Genomic DNA, 17,941 nt, shown 5'->3' with positions numbered 1-17,941 from the left:
TGAATATAGTGACTGTGTCTCAAAACCCAGTGAGCTATCTATCAACCTTTGTGAAAAACTGATTATTATACTTAAAAAGAAATAAGTGTGAAGTGAATGTAATGTTTTCTGACACTTAATTGCATATTAAATGCAATCGAATGAAAATGTGTTTTAGTTTAAATATATATTAAATGTAATTAGCTGAACTTTAGAGTACTTTTTAAACACACTTAAGTAGGGATTTAAGTACATATTTTTTATGTAATCTCATAATTACATCTATTGTCATTGAAAATTGATTAAAGTGTATGCCGTAGGGGTGTAACGAATCCCTCATGTCACGATTCGATACATGTCGCAATACTGAACTCATGATACGATATTATTGCGATACTCCAAGACATATGGTTAAAGGTTAACGAAAAGTCTGTTCTCGTTAGTCTCTATGGTTTCCAATCAGTTAAGTCTTGTCAGCTGTTCCTTGTTTAGTCTACTTATGTATTTATACTCCCTGTTCTGTTCTATCCCTTGTCGGTTATTGTTTGTGTGAACGTCATGTTACTCCCGAGTTTACTATTACATTTACATTTATTCATTTAGCTGACGCTTTTATCCAAAGCGACTTACAATTGCTATATATGTCAGAGGTCGCACGCCTTTGGAGCAACTAGGGGTTAAGTGTCTTGCTCAGGGACACATTGGTGTCTCACAGTGGATTCGAACCCAGGTCTCTCACACCAAAGGCATGTGTCTTATCCATTGCGCCACTCCCACCCCCACCCGCACCCGCACCCCCACCCCCGCCCCCCCGCCCCGATTAATACTATTAAATACCTTGTTTTTCTGAATACCCTTCGTCGTGCGCTTTACGTAAGCAATAAGGTTAACCGTTAAGGGGTTTTCCCGTGCCTATAACGTTAGTCATCTGTTAGTTGCATCTTCCTTCTCTGTGAAAACAAGTTCTTTTCAATATAAAAGTCTTCTCTACCGACTGACTCATTCATAAGACAGTCTTTGCCGCCATCTATTGGCAAAATAATGTATGTAACTTCTGTTGCTGTTTATGGTCAGGGACTATTTTTTTCCAGCGGAAGGAATGTTTTTAGTGATTTTACTTCATGAAAATTGCATAGATAAATATTTTTCGGCTTTAATATTTGTATTGTGTGGCAACCGTTTTATAAAAGCAATAAGGTACTCGAGGCAAGTGCTGTATCGTGAATAAGTAACGGCTGAAGCGCTTCGCGTTGTGCCTAACAATGCCCTTTAGCCGTTACTTATTCACGATACAGCACAGCCTCTCGTACCTTATTGTTTACTTATTATGCTAAATTTGGTTTTACATTGTGGGTGTAAATGAATAGGCTTGGACTTGGTGCTGGTAACCCAATGCACAGGACAACGGTGACACCAGATAATATTCAAAAATATTCATGATTCTGAAGCTGAAAATACAGATTTATTTTAGACACACTCTGTCACTGACCACATATATTTAAAATAATGTAGGCCACTTTTTACTGGTAACACAAGACATTTGGTATTACCAGGACCCATAAATATTACACCATTGCATTATTAATTATACATTATATTCAACATTATATATAGTAGTTTAATGAAGTATTGACACTAAAACTCTGAAAACTTGAATTTTTGGGTGAACTATACACAATACACATTGTCACTATCCACGATACATATTGTTGCATTTTTGTACTGCGATATATTGTGACACGATATATTGTTACACCCCTAGTATGCCGAATGTACTGACAAGCATTTATGAGAAACTCTTTATGGAAACTAACGTAAAATATACATTACAGTAATTTCTACTGAAACTTGTACGTTATGTATTTAAATATAGTTGTAATTGCACATTTGTAAGGATGACATTTTTAATATAAAATAAAAATTGTACATAATAATATAAAATAAACAGTTCAAATTATAATCAAATCAAGTAAATAACTCATCAAAGTAAGTGCACTTCAGTTTAATTATTTAATTTTTTTAATAGTTTTCATATTTTTATTTGGAACATTCCAGAACGTAGATAGCATTGCCATAAATGTTTTCCAGATAGGCAGCTTACTAAATTGAAACAGACAGTTTGATCAAGCACAAATTAAATGCTTCTTTTCTTAAGAAAACCTAAATGGTTTGTCTTTTTTTCTATCTCTCTCAGAGACGGGACTCCAGGCAGTCAGTCGGTCTCAGAGCAGTTCCACATTGACTGGGCGTCAGTGCTGGTCAGCAGTTTTGGGGTGGTTGCAGTGCGCTTTGACGGTCGTGGAAGTGGCTTCCAGGGGACTAACTTACTCCATAAGGTGCAGCGCAGGCTAGGAATGTTCGAGGAGAAAGACCAGCTGGATGTCCTCAGGTAGTTGAGCAGCCATCTGCGCCCTACACACAGTGAACATCCATCAGTGCCAACACACAGCTGCACGAAGTTACTGCATCTCCTTAACCGCGCGGCAGATCTTCAGTCATTTACATGTATATCATGGCCTGACTTCAAAACTCAGTGATATGATTGACACTGGCTAGTGTCAGTATGTGAGAAGGTCCTACAGTGGCAGACCGTTTAACATTTTGTCTTTTGTGTCTGGCAGTGTTATGATGCAGGAGCCGTACATTGACAAGACTAGAATTGGAGCTTTTGGGCAGGTAAATACATACTGCATTTTACTGTTATTATCTGTCCATACAGACATTTCTTTGCTTCTCTCATACGCACATGCATACAGAAAGTACATTAAAGATCTGTTAAGCCTTGATTTTCTGTCAAATTTACATATGTGGCTTCAACAACTAGATGCATTTACGGTACACTTTTCCAGTTTCATTTGGAATGTGTCTCAAGCCACCTAGTGATTGGATTTAAAGCGTTTCAGAGAGCATTTACACCTGGTCTTTTCACGATTGGATAGCATTTTGCTGCCCTGATTGACAGCTTAAAATATCTACATAGGCAGCTCACTAGGTTTTTGAACAGAGCTACACTGTCTGCGACCATTGAGGGTTCACGTAAAAGTGTGACTCATCCAACAGCAGTTGTGATGACGAGAGAGTCTACAGAGCCTGTCTGACTTTCAGCATGTCATATAAACTCTTCCTCTCTCACTAACTTCAGTCCTGAAGAAGAGCAGAACAAATTGGTTTCATGCAGTAAGAAGAACTTAATTGAGACCATCTACATTTCTGGCTACATCTTCGTTTTTTCCCATGCCTATTTCTTTCCTCGAAAGATTGATTTTTTTTTTTCACAGGATTAATTAATGCATGTTCAAAGGCTGAATTTCTGCCTCACTTTAATGAGCACAGACAGTATCAGAAACTTCTGTAACTTGTAATGAAAGTGCGATCTCAGAGCTCTTGAGTTGAGTGTCTTGTGTTTCAGGTATATGGAGGTTACATCACCAGCCTTCTGCTCAGCTCTGAGGACTCCATGCTCAAGTGTGCTGCAGTGCTCTCGCCCATCACAGACTTTGCACTATATGGTAGGGGTTGTGTGTGTGTGTGTGTGTGTGCTTGTTTATATGACTCATGAGGACACAAATTTGTAAATTACATGGTTACATGGTATAATTACACTGGTATTACTACATAAACATGGTTTATGAGGACATTTCCTGAGTCCACGTAATTAAAATGGCTTAAAAAGCCTACTAAACAATGTTTTATAAAAAATGTAAAAATGCAGAAAGTTTTCTGTGATGGGTAGGTTTAGTGGTGGGGTTAGTGTAGAAAGATAGAATATACAATTTGTACAGTATAAAAACCATTACACCTATTGAATGCCCTTATAATGATAGGTGCACCAACGTGTGTGTGTGTCTTAAGATGGGTGCCCAATCATGTTCCTGGAAGACCACTTTCCTGCAGAGTTTAGCTTCAATGCACCTGTCTAGAAGTTTCGAGTGATGCTGAAGACCTCGATTAGCTGGTTTAGGTGTGTTTAATTAAAGCTAGAGCTAAATGCTACGTTATCCGCCATGTTGTAATTACCGTAGTTTCCTGATGACAACACGTGTCATTCTACTCAGAGCTGTTCACATCCTTGGACTGGCAACAGCATCAACGCTTAAATGAATCTGCAGCAGTCAGGTGGTACAGCGGTCACATGGTACAAGTCAGAGTTCTCAAAAAATACCCAGTTATACATAACATTAGGTAGCTGTGATTCTAGCATTATACTAGCTAGGCCATAACTTGAACATTGGGGATTTATTTATTTATTGGTAATGGTCTTTTTATTTACTAAATTAAATAATTAGAAGATTTAAATGGATTTAAGCGAATGAGGAAAAAGAACGAAGAATAGTAAAAGAACATGATTTTTTTAATAATTTGAACTATTTGTAAATAATATTTTTATTATAAAATAGGTATATGAATTAAAGTTGTGTTGAAAACACAAAATGGCTAAATGTTTCTTGTCTTGTCACATTCAGATTTATGTAATTCTGAACAGAATGTGGCGAGACAAGAAACAATTCAAAACTGTGAAATATGGCCACATAAAGCTTAGTATTTTGCATAACAGAATATTACTGTTGGTTGTTTAAGGCGAGACATTGTTTTTTCATGCATCTGTCAATTTTGGGCTTTTTGGCTTTTCAAGTATTTTTTCAGACTAGTGGAAAGAAAACATCTAAAATACACGGTGAAGTGTATCTTTTATAGCACTTTATCTATTTGCGTCTGTAGATTTCAATTACAGTACATATCTTACAAGGCTGTTTTCTCAAAATGAGTTTTTTTCTCAAGCACTGAGTCATAAATCTCCACTTCAGTAGCACTAACATGCACCAAACTTTACAGTTGTATTCCTATCTTTTTACTGAGGGGTTTGTTCATATATAATTTGCCTGATTTTATACATTTTATTCCTTATATATGCATTTGAAAGAGTTTCCCTTTCAGACGCAAAATTTATGGAAGGAGAGTATTTAAATGAATCATGCAAGGTGATTTACTAAGGTGCTACTAAGGTAAATTTACTGGTATTTGCGGCATTATTTACCACCCCAAAAAAGCATGATGCTTTTAAAAGACTGATGGGTTTTATCTAAAGGTTTAATAAACTATTCCATTAAAAAAGGGTTTTCCGACAATTATGTCATATGTTAGCAGATGTTAATTGGTGGATTGCGTTGGTCATCACCAGATCACGTGCAGAACTTTCCACGCCCATCTGCGCTTTTTTGGGATTGCGCTCTCATGCTAATTTGCCCTGTTAATCAATCTGTCAATCTGGCCCTTATTCATCCAAAATAGATGTACGTGTGATATCGGGAGTGGGAAATATCATGAAAATGCTTGTCCCACCCATAGCTTCTTCTGATTGGTCTGTTGTTGTAAAACTGACATCGATGCACTGTGATAAGAGATGCACTATTGATTGCACCTCTTGATGCAATATCTTGAATGATCCAAGATGCTGAAAAAAACATTGAGATGTGATGTAAGATATCACCATCAACAGAACCAACAATTAAAAAAAAGTGCATGTGCATAAATGCACCCTGTTGTAACGTCTCCTAAGGAGGATTGTCCGACTCCAATTCATCATCCATTCCTGCAGCTCCCTGTCTGCGCGTGTCAGTGGATCCCATCAGTATTCTGAGAGCAGGGCCTGTAGGAGGACTGAAGCTCTCAAATAACTCTAGAGGAACAGAGGGATGAAAAATGGAGCATGTGTGTGTTCATCATAAACAATACCTCACATCTTACAGCGGCAACAGCAGAGGAATAGGCTCATAACTCACCAGGCGCATCAGCGTGTATTGTGAAATGGCTGTGCAGTGATTTTTATCAAAGGAAATGCTCGGAAATGAACTCTGCCAGTGACAAATGTCACCACTGACTGATACTGTTCTTATTTCCTTCTTTCAGCTTCAGCTTTCTCAGAGAGATATCTCGGCCCTCCCAAGCCAGATCGGAGAGCATACGAGGTACATTTCCTTAAGCTGGATTTTGTATTCCCCATTACTGACAACACTTATAGTGTGCTCTTTAATGTTTCCACAGATGGCCAACCTTGCATACAGAGCGTCCCAGTTCATCGATAAAAAGTTTTTAATCATTCATCCAACAGCAGATGGTGCATTTTCTTTTCCACTTCTTCTATGTCTTTGTAAAGGATAGAATACTGTCAACTGACACACATTTCATTTACCTTTTAGAAAAAGTTCATTTTCAACACACAGCCAAATTCATCTCCAGGCTAATCAGCGAGAGAGCAAATTACACCCTTCAGGTAAGAGTCATTGTGCAGATTTACTTAGTTTCTAAGTTCTTCCTTAATTTGGAATATAGAGTTTACTCTGTGGCTAAAGCCACCTTTACACAGGCTGACGTATACATATACGGAATACAATTTCAGCTTGGGGTGTGTTGAAGTGTTTAGACTTTTGCAACTAGACCGTATGCGACCACCCGACCAGATGAGGGCAGAGTAAAAATTCCCAATTTTTTTTTTCAAAAACGTTTTATTCTCCAAACACTGTTTCTGCAAAATGAGCACTGTAATGAATAATTAATGTCCAGAATAATTATTTGATAATTAATAAGCCCTAGAAGACCTATGATTTCCATTCATTTTCAACAGGATTTTCAAAATATTCTGAGAACACTTTAAAGGGATAGTTCACTTTGAAATAAATTTTTGGTATGTTTTAGCTTACCTCAAGGGCATCCAAGATGTAGGTGTCTTTTTTCCCACAGTAGTTTCAATTTTGATATTTTTAGGTCAAACCGTTCTTGTCTGTCAGTCATATAATGCAGGTCTATGGTCATTATCTCAAAGAGCATGCACAGAGTCAAAATTAAAACAATTCCCCGTCGTCCAAATTAAACAATTCCCCATCGTAAGTACACATTGATGGCCTAAGACACGAAACGAGCGGTTTGTGTGAGAAAACGAACAGTATTTATATCGTTTTTACCACTTATACACAGCCATGTCCAAGTGATCTGATCTGACGTGTACGCAGACTGGTGCATAGATATATACACACTAGATGTCGCCTTGTCTACGGCAGTTCATTGGAACGAATATCTTTAAGGCGACATCTAAGTGTATATCTCTATGCACCAGTCTGCGTACACGTCAGATCAGATCACTTGGACATGGTTGTGTATAAGAGGTAAAAACGATATAAATACAGTTTGTTTTCTCACACAAACCGCTCGTTTCGTGTCTTAGGCCATCAATGTGTACTTACGATGGGGAATTGTTTAATTTGGACGACGGGGAATCGGTTTGACCTAAAAATATCAAAATTGAAAGTACTGCGGAAAAAAAGACACCTACATCTTGGATGCCCTTGAGGTAAGCTAAAACATACCAAAAATGTATTTCAAAGTGAACTATCCCTTTAAAGGTTTCATTTGCAAATAATAGTTAACATATTAGTTAACATGAACTAACCATGAACAATACTTCTACAGCATTTATTCATTTTAGTTAATGTTCATTTCAATATTTACTAAACATTTTTAAAAATCCAATGGTATATTTTTTTAACATTTGTTAATGCACTTTGAACTAGCATGAAAAAATAATAATAAACAATTAGATTTAAAGGACAATTCCGGTATTTAACACTTTGAGTCTATTTTGTAGTTTGTTTTGGATGAGCAAGAGTGGTGGACAAAGAAATTTTGACAATGGTTCCTGTCTCGACTTTTTGACTATTTTAGAATTGCCCATGACCGCTTTAGAATGGGAGTCTATGGCCATGCACAAACATGCCCTTAAAACAACCCTTAACGTTCGTTTTCAAAACTGTTCAACTCACCGAGTGGTTAGTGGTGTTCGTTGATGTTCCAAAACAAGTAGCGTAGCGAAATAGTTTCTGTCGTGTTTTATTTGGCATTTTGTAAAATCCCATTGATTTCCGTTGGAGGACTCATTGCTCGTTGATATCACTGCGCTACCGGAGACGGAAAGGGGGCTGTTTACATTTGGTTGTAGTCTTTTAGGTCTTTTCGCTCGGTTCTCTGACTCTCAGAAGGCTAGCGTGAGCAGAGCAACGGAAGTTGTGGAAGAGCGGAAGTTTATACGCGGTTGTGAGGTATCTGAAAAAATAGTTCCACTATAGAAAAATAAACGGATTGAAATCATACATTGCGCCGATATATTGGTTTTTAATCATCAACGAACACCACTAACCACTCGGTGAGTTGAACAGTTTTGAAAACGAACGTTAAGGGTTGTTTTAAGGGCATGTTTGTGCATGGCCATAGACTCCCATTCTAAAGCAGTCATGGGCAATTCCATTGTCAAACTTTCTTTGTCCACCACTCTTGTTCATCCAAAACAAACTACAAAATAGACTCAAAGTGTTAAATACCGGAATTGTCCTTTAACGAAGATTGATACATTCTTTAAAGATATATTGTTAGTAAGTCTAGAGCTGCACTATTCTGAATAAATTGAGAATCACGATTTGTATGTTTCAAACCGAGATCACGAATCTTCTATGATTCTGAACAGACAACTAAACAAAAGAAGATGTAATTTACTAGAGGTTCTGACAAAATGTGAATTGCTGCAGTCTATTTAAAGTGTTTAATTAATTTGAATGAGTTATTTAAAAAAATATTCTCATATTCTCAATAGACTCACTGACTCACTTTTAAATACTTTTTCATTACTGGATGAATCAGTGTTTTTCGAATGAATGATTCAATAAACACATTTTTAACAATCACTTCTCACCACTTACTGGTGTAACGATGTAATCCATACAGTCATTATTTGAAGCGCCATGTTACTTTCTAAATGTGATTTACTGTATTTTGATCGCTTCCGTAGACATCACTGTTTATGTCCGAACTAATAACTCCCAGTTCTTCTGTGATAATATGAATATTTGTAACACAGAAATAACGATACTGTGTGGCTGAAAGACATTTTTGTGAATCGTTTTCATTCTTGACTTCTGCTCTCTCTAAGGTTTAATAGACAATGGCGAATCGTTGTCGTTTAGGAATGGGATTGCGTGGGTGTTTGAATCGAGATCGCAATCTTTTAACGATTAATGAAGCAACTCTAGCTAATGCATTAACTAATGTTAATAAATTGAGACCTGTATTGTAAAGAGTTACCAATGTGCTTCTAGCTGTATTTTAAATTAACCAAAACAACCAGCTCTGAGAGGAAAAGCCACAAAAAAAAGAAAAAAGTATATGAAAAGACAAGGTTGTCATCCGATAAAGCACTGTGAATTACAGAAGTATATATAAAAAAAAAAAATATATATATATACTTACAAATCGTCAGTCAGTCAATCAAATCAAATCATTCACAGTGATTTATGGGAATTTGTGGCTCAGCAACTTCTGTAATTGGTGGATTTCTCATCAAGATTATGGGTATTGTAGTTCTTCACTGGAAATTCTGCATTCTACAATGAATTTGAATACATGCTTGTGAAGTTTGTTCAGAAGGTTATCATCACATAACATCCTCATAGCCGATGACAGGACTGTCATAAAAAATGTATACACTATTTTAAAAAATCCATTTTTCTGGTAAATGAATGAGGTTTTCACTTGTCCACTCTGCATCATCTGTGGCGATGTTCACCAAAGGTGTGTGAGTTGTGTGGTGACTGGACACTGAGCCCTGTGATCATCCAGCACTGCTGCCAGCAGAAGGATTAGACGCGCTCGATGCATGCAGCTCATTTAAACAGATTATACAGGCCACTCTCATGAGCCGCGCGCTAACATGCTGAATAATCCCATTATATTCCCACACTAGGAGATTTCCTCTTTGCTTTCTGCTCCCTAATAGATTTGCTATTAATTGCTGGCTGGTGATTGACTGTGGAATTAATTAGGGCAGATATTCATCAGAACATTTGTGGTCGTCACTGTGTCAAGCTGTTCTTCTCAATTTATGATCTATTAGGTAGAGTCAGGGCCGCCACACACACACACAATCATCGCAGTGGACGTTTTTGGACTTTGCTCAGTTGCTTTCACACTTGGTTGGATTGTTTGGTTCAAACCCATGGTTCAGGATGTCTTTTCGAGAGTCGGTCAAAAAAAATAAAAGTATTATTATTTTTTTATGTCAATGAAATGAATACTATATTTTAGTTTGATAGTGTTTTTTTTTATATTTTGTATTTTTCGGGGATTTGTTTTATACTAAATTATATTTACGCTGTATTTATAATTCATTTATTCACTTTTTGAGCATAGACCTGAACATTTTATTTCCAACTTAAACTGTCGTAAATCTTCAGTGCTTTAGAGCACAGACTTAAGTTTGATCACTTTTTAAAGACGACACTTGGCAGATTATTGCTGAAGTGAAAAAAGTTTTAAAAAGTGAACTTGAAACTTGAAAGAAGAATGTTACGTGTATTGTTATGAAAAATGCACAAAAATACTATTTTCAATTTGTATATGAAATATATATTTTCAAAATCACGTTTTACTCTAATACTGCAAGAAAATCAAAGCCATAAATCTAAAAAAGTTGTGTTCCAAAGTTGAGCTTGATATCTCACAAAATTAGCTTTCAGTAAGATTTTGTTTGGCTGTAGTACCAAAAGTTTTCATTAGATAAAATTTGTCTCCCATTTTTTTCCAATGTGGTCAAAATAGACAAAACTATTTTTTTTATAACATGCAATAAAATGTTCACAATAAGTTCAGGAACATCAGTTACGTTTGTTTTGGACTTTGACACAAGCACAAGTGTGACAATTTTTTACCGGACCATTTAACCTTTTCGAATCATGTCCATGATTTTTTTGTGTTCACATTGCAAGTGCCAAAACCTTTACCAAGTTTTGTACCATTCCAATGAAGTAAAAAACAACAATAAAAAAACATAAATTTTTCCGGTAAAAAATTACAGAAGACCACCAGAGGGTTAAATCTCATTGATTTAGATTATAAGCTATCAGGATTTCAACTTACTTTTTTATCATATACTGAATATATCAGCAACTGCACCAAATTGCATGTTTTTGCTCAGTTTGGCCTTCTAAATAAAAGTGTTTTTTCGTCATCGAGTATGAGCTTGATATTCTCACTAGATCATACTGTATGAGCCATAAAAGCCTGATGGATTTTATTTAAAGGTTTAATAAACTATTCCATTGAAAAAAAAAAAGGGTTTTCTGACTATTATGTCATATGGCAGGCTTTACAGGGTTAAAAAGTAACAACAATAAAACATAAAGGCAAGGTCGAAAAACATTTCCAAGACCTGAATATGAAAATAAATGTGTTTTTTTTCCTAATGTGTATTATTGCATTCACCAAGCTCTGATGTCAAACTGACTTGTGCTCACACCAAGCGTGAAAGCCGTATTCAGAGCTGTAATATTGAGCTCATACCTTTGTCGTTGTGTCCTTTGCTAGATCTACCCAGACGAAGGACACTTCATTCACAACGAGGGAACGCGGCAGCACCTCAGCCAGTCGCTGGTCAACTTCTTCGAGGAGTGCTTCCGGCTCCCGGATCAAGTGTTTGAGGAGGCGCTGGAGGAGGAAAGCGAAGAGGAGGGTTAGTCCACCTGTTCCATGATGTCCAAGCACAAAGCCAGCTCCTTTTGCCACATAATATGCAACCCATAGATTTGAAGCCACCAGTTTTCAGTTCCCTCCCAGTGTAGCATGCTGACTCTGAGACTGCCCTGCCTCGTGTTCCTGCCTCCGCTCCCCTTCAGGTGCTCCTCACTGTCATCAACCCTCGACCGTGGCATCTGGCTGGCGCCACATCGTCTCGCTCTCCCCAGCAGGCCAGTTATGAGCTTCTGAAGGTGTTAGGAGTCTCTGGTCTGTCCATCAGGTTGACGGATGAGATGCTGCGATATGAACTGACCGCCAAGCACGTTTGGCCTTTGAATCCCAGAGAGCTGTGGGACTCGCAGGAGTTGAAACAGCAAGACTGAGGAGGGTCATTCGGTGTTTGATTCAAATAGATATTTGGTGTTTTGGGCAAAAGGGGTGTTGTTGTCGGGAGAACGTGTCATTTGTGGTTCAAAAGGTCTTCTCATGTCCAATTGTGCTCATGTCTGGTGTTGCAATGTAAAGTCGCACATGAAAAACATTCACTTGGATATCGATAAAACTTGTTTTCAGTGTTTCAAGCGCGTCCGAGTCTTGGAAATCTTGTAGCCTCAAGTGTGTATTTTTAGATGGTGTTTATTCATTGCAGAAGGGGAGCGAAAACGATTCTCATTATTCTCACAGACCATGACAGTTGTACAAGACTGTTGATCCCACTTCTCAGCGTGTGTTTCCTTGAAGTGATGGTCTGTCAGTGCTGGAGAAAGCACTCTATGTTGATTTAGTCACTGTGCCTTATTACGGGAGCGAACGATCCTGTTCGAGCCTCCTTGTGAATATCACCAGTCATTCAAGGCTTACGTTTGATTAACTAAAATCCTGTATCTAAAACGCTCGCATTACGTGGCCATCACAAAATCTATTATTGACTTTAATAGCATCCCGATAACACTGTTATTTTTACTTGCGCATGTGTGAGCCGATGTTGTTTTACCATCAACAATACGAACTCGCTCGCATCCTGCTAATAGCGGTTTTCCATCCACTTTAAGAATCGAGTAATGGAGCATGAAATTAAAATGTATGATTTCAACATTACCTCAGTATTAAACTAAAGCCCCTCTGAGGGTTTACAGACACTTTGTAGAACATTTGCTGATTCATGGCCAAAACAAATCTGTACATAAAAAGTATATTAAGTAGGGTAGGAAACACTTTTGTGTTAAAGGGATAATGACAATTCTGACATTGACTCGACCCTCGTGCTGTTCCAAACCTGTATGACTTTCTGTCTTCGGTAGAACAGAGATGTTTAGCAGAATGCTCATGCTATTCTTTCAATACCATGAACATCAATGCATGGAGTTGAATGGAAACAAGCCTTCAGTGTTTCATGGAGCAGGTCATACAGGTTTGCAATAAGGGTTGAGTAAATGATGACAATATCTGTCCCTTCAACTCATTAAATACAGTATTGTGCAAATGTTTCACATTACAGCAGTGGCCAACTCATTCCAGTTGGCATTTATATTATTTAATTCACGTATGGTATGTTTATATGTTTTGCACAGTACTGTATCTGAACAGTTATTGGTTGTAACCTTGTTTCCTGTTAAAGCATTTAATCATCTTGAGGATGAATTTTATTTTGTGTGGATGAAATGTTCATGTTTAATATTGATGCATTCACAGTGCATGTCGAAAAACCATTTGCAACTCAAAAGCTATTTTTTAAAAATGGTCAAATATCTGCATAGTATTTTTGACGGCTTGAATGTTCAAACTTGCATTTCATTTCCGGTAGTTTTGTGAGTGAGATCTCGGTCTTGTCTGCTTGATGTATAAATGTTACTCAAATATCATTTAAGTCTCTGAATATCTGAGTGTTTCTTGTACATAAAGCATTTGAAGGTATTTTGTTCTCCTGTGTCGAGCAGAACGGCGGAGGTCACGGTTTCTATGAACTGAAATGTGCAATGAAAAAAATCAAATGGGACCAAGAGTTTGATGGGATTGCTGTTTACTGACTCAGCAAGAACAGTCATATTGTGGCACCTCTCAGAAATACAAACTATTTTATCATCACCTTTGTTATGATTTGTTTTCCTCACTTGGAGAAAAGAGGATGAATACTGTATGTAAGTAACCAAAATAAACTGAAAGCCTTCAATGTTGATGTCCTGCTTTCTTGTGAATTAAGTGAACGAGTGCATTTACACGCATGACCTTAAGACAGCGAACACTAAGGTTATGTAAATAAATGTCTTGGAAGGTGTGTTGTTTTGTTTTTTATCTCAGAAATGTCATAAACGGTTTAAATAAAACTCAATCAGCAGATCTACATTTTTGCCTGTGATCAATTCAGTGTTGCATAATAAACACCTTTATCACTGGATCTGTCAGCTTATTCAATTTGATGTTAAAGGGTTAGTTCACACAAATAAAACTATATACAATCTATAATATACATACAACCCCATTTCCAGAAAAGTTGGGACATTTTGCGGCCAAAATGCAATAAAATTCACAATCTGTGATTTGTTCATTCTCTTGAACCTTTTTTTAACTGACAAAAGTACAAAGAAAAGTTGTCCAACGTTTTCACTGAACAACGTAATTGTATTTTGTAAATATAAACAAATAGTTGCTCCGTTGCGCTTAAAGAAGATTAAAGAAAATAGTCAAACGCCGTGGTACAACGCGCACACTTAAGAGAGCAGCCAGAAAAATGGAGCGCAACTGGAAGAAAACAAAACTAGAGGTATTTCGCATTTCATGGAAGGAGAGCTCGATTACTTACAGAGAGGCGTTAAAAGATGCTAGATCTGCTTATTTTTCAAACCTATTAGAAGAAAATAAACATAATCCTTGGTATTTATTTGAAACAGTGGCTAAACTAACGAAAAAGAAAGCTTCAAACCCAGATGTTTCCAAGCAACACCGCAGTAATGACTAAGATTTATAATATCATGGACAAAATTATAACTATGCAACCGTCTACTACAATGTCACATCAGGCAGTGCATTGTAGTCTCCCTGAGGAAAAATTTTATTCATTTATTGCTATAGGAGAGGAAGAATTTACTAAACTCGTTAAATCATCTAAATCGACAACATGTATGTTAGACCCTATTCCGACTAAGCTACTGAAAGAGATGTTTCCAGAGGTCACAGATCCTCTTCTTAATATCATCAGTTCATCTTTGTCATTAGGATACGTACCAAAAACTTTTAAGCTGGCTATGATTAAACCGCTTGTTAAAAAAACGCAACTTGATCCTACAGAATTAGTCAATTACAGGCCGATCTCGAATCTGCCTTTTCTGTCAAAGATATTAGAAAAAACAGTATCCTCACAACTATGTTCCTTTCTTGAAAGAAATTATATCTGCGAGGATTTCCAGTCAGGATTTAGACCGTACCATAGTACCGAGACAGCTCTCATTAGAGTCACAAATGATTTGCTCCTATGATCCGATCGTGGTTGTATCTCTCTATTAGTGTTACTCGATCTTAGTGCTGCATTTGACACTATCGACCATAACATTCTTTTAAATAGACTAGAAAACTATGTTGGCATTAGGGGAATTGCACTAGCATGGTTTAAATCATACTTATCTGTCCGTTATCAGTTTGTAGCAGTAAATGAAGAGATGTCTCATCGATCACAAGTTCAGTATGGCGTACCACAAGGCTCAGTACTAGGACCGTTGCTGTTCACTCTGTACATGCTACCCTTAGGAGATATCATTAGGAAACACGGAATTAGTTTTCACTGTTATGCTGACGATACTCAGCTGTATATTTCTTCAAAACCTAACGAAACTTACCAATTCACAAAACTAACGGAATGCATAGCTGATATAAACAAATTGGATGACTAGTAATTTCCTACTTCTAAATTCTGAAAAAACAGAGACTCTTATTATTGGACAAAATACTCCCACACGTAATAATCTAGAATACTGTCTAACACTTGATGGCTGCTCTGTTAAGTCTTCGTCGCCGGTGAGGAACCTGGGTGTGCTCTTTGATACCAATCTTTCATTTGAAAGTCACGTGTCTAGTATCTGTAAAACCGCATTTTTCCATCTTAAAAATATATCCAATAAAATATATATTTTAAAGTTAAATAACCAAAATACTATGTTTGATAGTTATACTTATAATTTTGTTTCTATTACATGCAGTTCTAACTTGAGCTCTTACTGTACGTTCACACCGCCGCCGACTTGAGCTTCCAAAGTTACCGGAAGTCATTCATTTTCAATGGAAGCTGGCTTCTCTCTTCTCTCAGCTGCAAGGAGCGGAAAATCCATTGGCGTCGCGTTTTGGGCGTTTTGAGCGTCAATCAGAAAGTTGAAAGTAGCTCAACTTTATGGTAATGAGCTATGACGCGGTTCAGCGGCAAGCAGTGGCAAAACGCCAGAAACCAATCAGAATATAGACGTCCTTCGCGCTGGCTGATTCCGGAGAAACATACGATGTAAACTTTCGTTCCTACCAAAACATTAGTTCCGAGAAAATGGAGGAGAAGTTGATCATCGCCGTTGCTGGGTTTCTTATCATCGGATTAATTGCACAGTTTAACCATAGAGTGAAAGTTTATCATTTGCATGTGTTTTTAAGTCCTGTCAGTTTAACAGGGCGCGCTTGACAGGGCATATAAGAACGAGCAGAGAGAGAGAGAGAGCCCCGGCCGCGCACTCACTATTAATGATAATAATAATAGCTAATTATTATTTTTTCCCGACCAAATGTGACCAAAACGGTTATAAAAATGCTGTCGTTATAAAATTTCATGGTGTGACACAGACTTCAGAGCGGCCAAAGCGTCAACAAGCTTCCCCGTACTTTTTGACAAGCGTCCTTGACAGGGCGGCCAGAGCTTCTTTGCAGCTCAAGTCGGCGGCGGTGTGAACGTACAGTTATCTCTCCAGTTAGAATATTGGCTTCTTACTGACCCTTTAAAGGGATACTCCACCGAAAAATGAAAATTCTGTCATCATATACTCACCCTCATGTTGTTTCAAACCTGTATGAATTTCTTTCTTTTGCTGAACAGAAAGGAAGATATCTAGAAGAATGTCAGTAACCAGACAGTTTTAGATACCATTGACTTCCATAGTATATTTTTTTCCTACTATGGAAGTCAATGGTATCTAAAACTGTCTGGTTACTCACATTCTTCTAGATATCTTCCTTTCTGTTCAGCAGAAGAAAGAAATTCATACAGGTTTGAAACAACATGAGGGTGAGTATATGATGACAGAATTTTCATTTTTCGGTGGAGTATACCTTTAAGAAACACAGAACTCACTAACCCTACCCCTAAACCTACCAATCACAGATTTAGTATGTTTTTTAAGCCGTTTGGTTTAGAAGGACACATAATAATAAATTGTATTTATAATGCACTTTTCATTTGCGAACAAATCCCAAAGTGCTAAATCGTTTATGAGGACATATGTCCTCATAAACCATGTTTACGTTGTAATACCCATGTCATTATACACATTTGTGTCCTCATAAACCATATACAAGAACACACACGTCACACACACACACACACACACACACACACACAATAACAATATGCTCTGACAGGAGGAGGACAGAGTAAAAGTACACAGGACCTACAATTTCCACACTTTTATTAGCCCCGGGTCTAGTCGGACAGCCTGTGTGTGGGGGGGTGTGGGTGTGTGGTGTGGTCATTGAAAATGTGTTCAGATATATATTCTTCACAGAAAATGAGCCAAGGCCAATGAGTCTGAGTTTGAAAAAAATAATTAATCGCATAATTTTTCTCTTGATAAAAAATGAAACCGGGTCCTACAGACCCGAACACCATACAAGGGTTAAAACGACACTAACGAGACGCTTAACAACACAGCGTACAAAACAAACATTTTATATAGATATCATAATCTAATTAAATGAATACTTACAATCACAGAAATAATGTCCTTGGCGATGGTCAATTTGCTGCCGCCGCAGCTGCTGCTCGTGTCCGAAAGCTGAATCATACGTGTGACAGCTGTTCTAAATAAGCTACATTTGATTGGTTAATAATAATCCTATTTCAGTATCTTGCCGCACTATTGGCTCGACTGATATAGTAGGCAACCGCGTTTGCCTGCATATTTACGGGTCGTGCAATATAATTTCGGGGGAACATGTGCAATAAATGGGAGTGGCAACACTTTTCATATCGTTGAGAATAAAACAACCGTCCCAACTTTACAAATCCAGGTTCTCCCTCCATGGGGATCATCCATTTCGAAAAGTAAAGCAGATACGGAACCTCGGCCCACGCGAGATGCAATGCGATTGGTTGCTGGACCAGCCAATGGAATTAATATGTGTAATATTAATATTTAAAATGGCCTAGTCATTAGATTTGTGA

The 17,941-nt window shown here is 37.5% G+C and overlaps 1 protein-coding gene and 1 long non-coding RNA gene across 4 annotated transcripts in view; one reads left to right on the top strand and one right to left on the bottom strand.

The window, feature by feature from the left end:
* dpp6a (dipeptidyl-peptidase 6a) overlaps positions 1-13,706 on the top strand; it is a 447,069-nt gene extending 433,363 nt beyond the window's left edge. For all 3 annotated transcript variants that reach the window (XM_082184974.1, XM_082184975.1, XM_082184973.1), the window contains 7 exons: positions 2,174-2,368; positions 2,601-2,655; positions 3,389-3,488; positions 5,887-5,945; positions 6,022-6,094; positions 6,177-6,250; positions 11,383-13,706. In XM_082184974.1, the coding sequence (XP_082041100.1) occupies positions 2,174-2,368; positions 2,601-2,655; positions 3,389-3,488; positions 5,887-5,945; positions 6,022-6,094; positions 6,177-6,250; positions 11,383-11,532 (706 nt within the window). In that variant the 3' untranslated portion in view covers positions 11,533-13,706. The remainder of the gene's footprint in view (positions 1-2,173; positions 2,369-2,600; positions 2,656-3,388; positions 3,489-5,886; positions 5,946-6,021; positions 6,095-6,176; positions 6,251-11,382) is intronic.
* Positions 1-17,941, bottom strand: part of LOC309509977 — a 961,882-nt gene that overhangs the window by 369,097 nt on the left and 574,844 nt on the right. The window lies entirely within an intron of this gene.

This window comes from Leuciscus leuciscus (genome assembly GCF_965113295.1).
Source record: "Leuciscus leuciscus genome assembly, chromosome: 11".
Taxonomy (NCBI): domain Eukaryota; kingdom Metazoa; phylum Chordata; class Actinopteri; order Cypriniformes; family Leuciscidae; genus Leuciscus; species Leuciscus leuciscus.
Note: the sequence above shows the minus strand (reverse complement) of the source record. Positions and strands in the feature narration are given on the sequence as shown.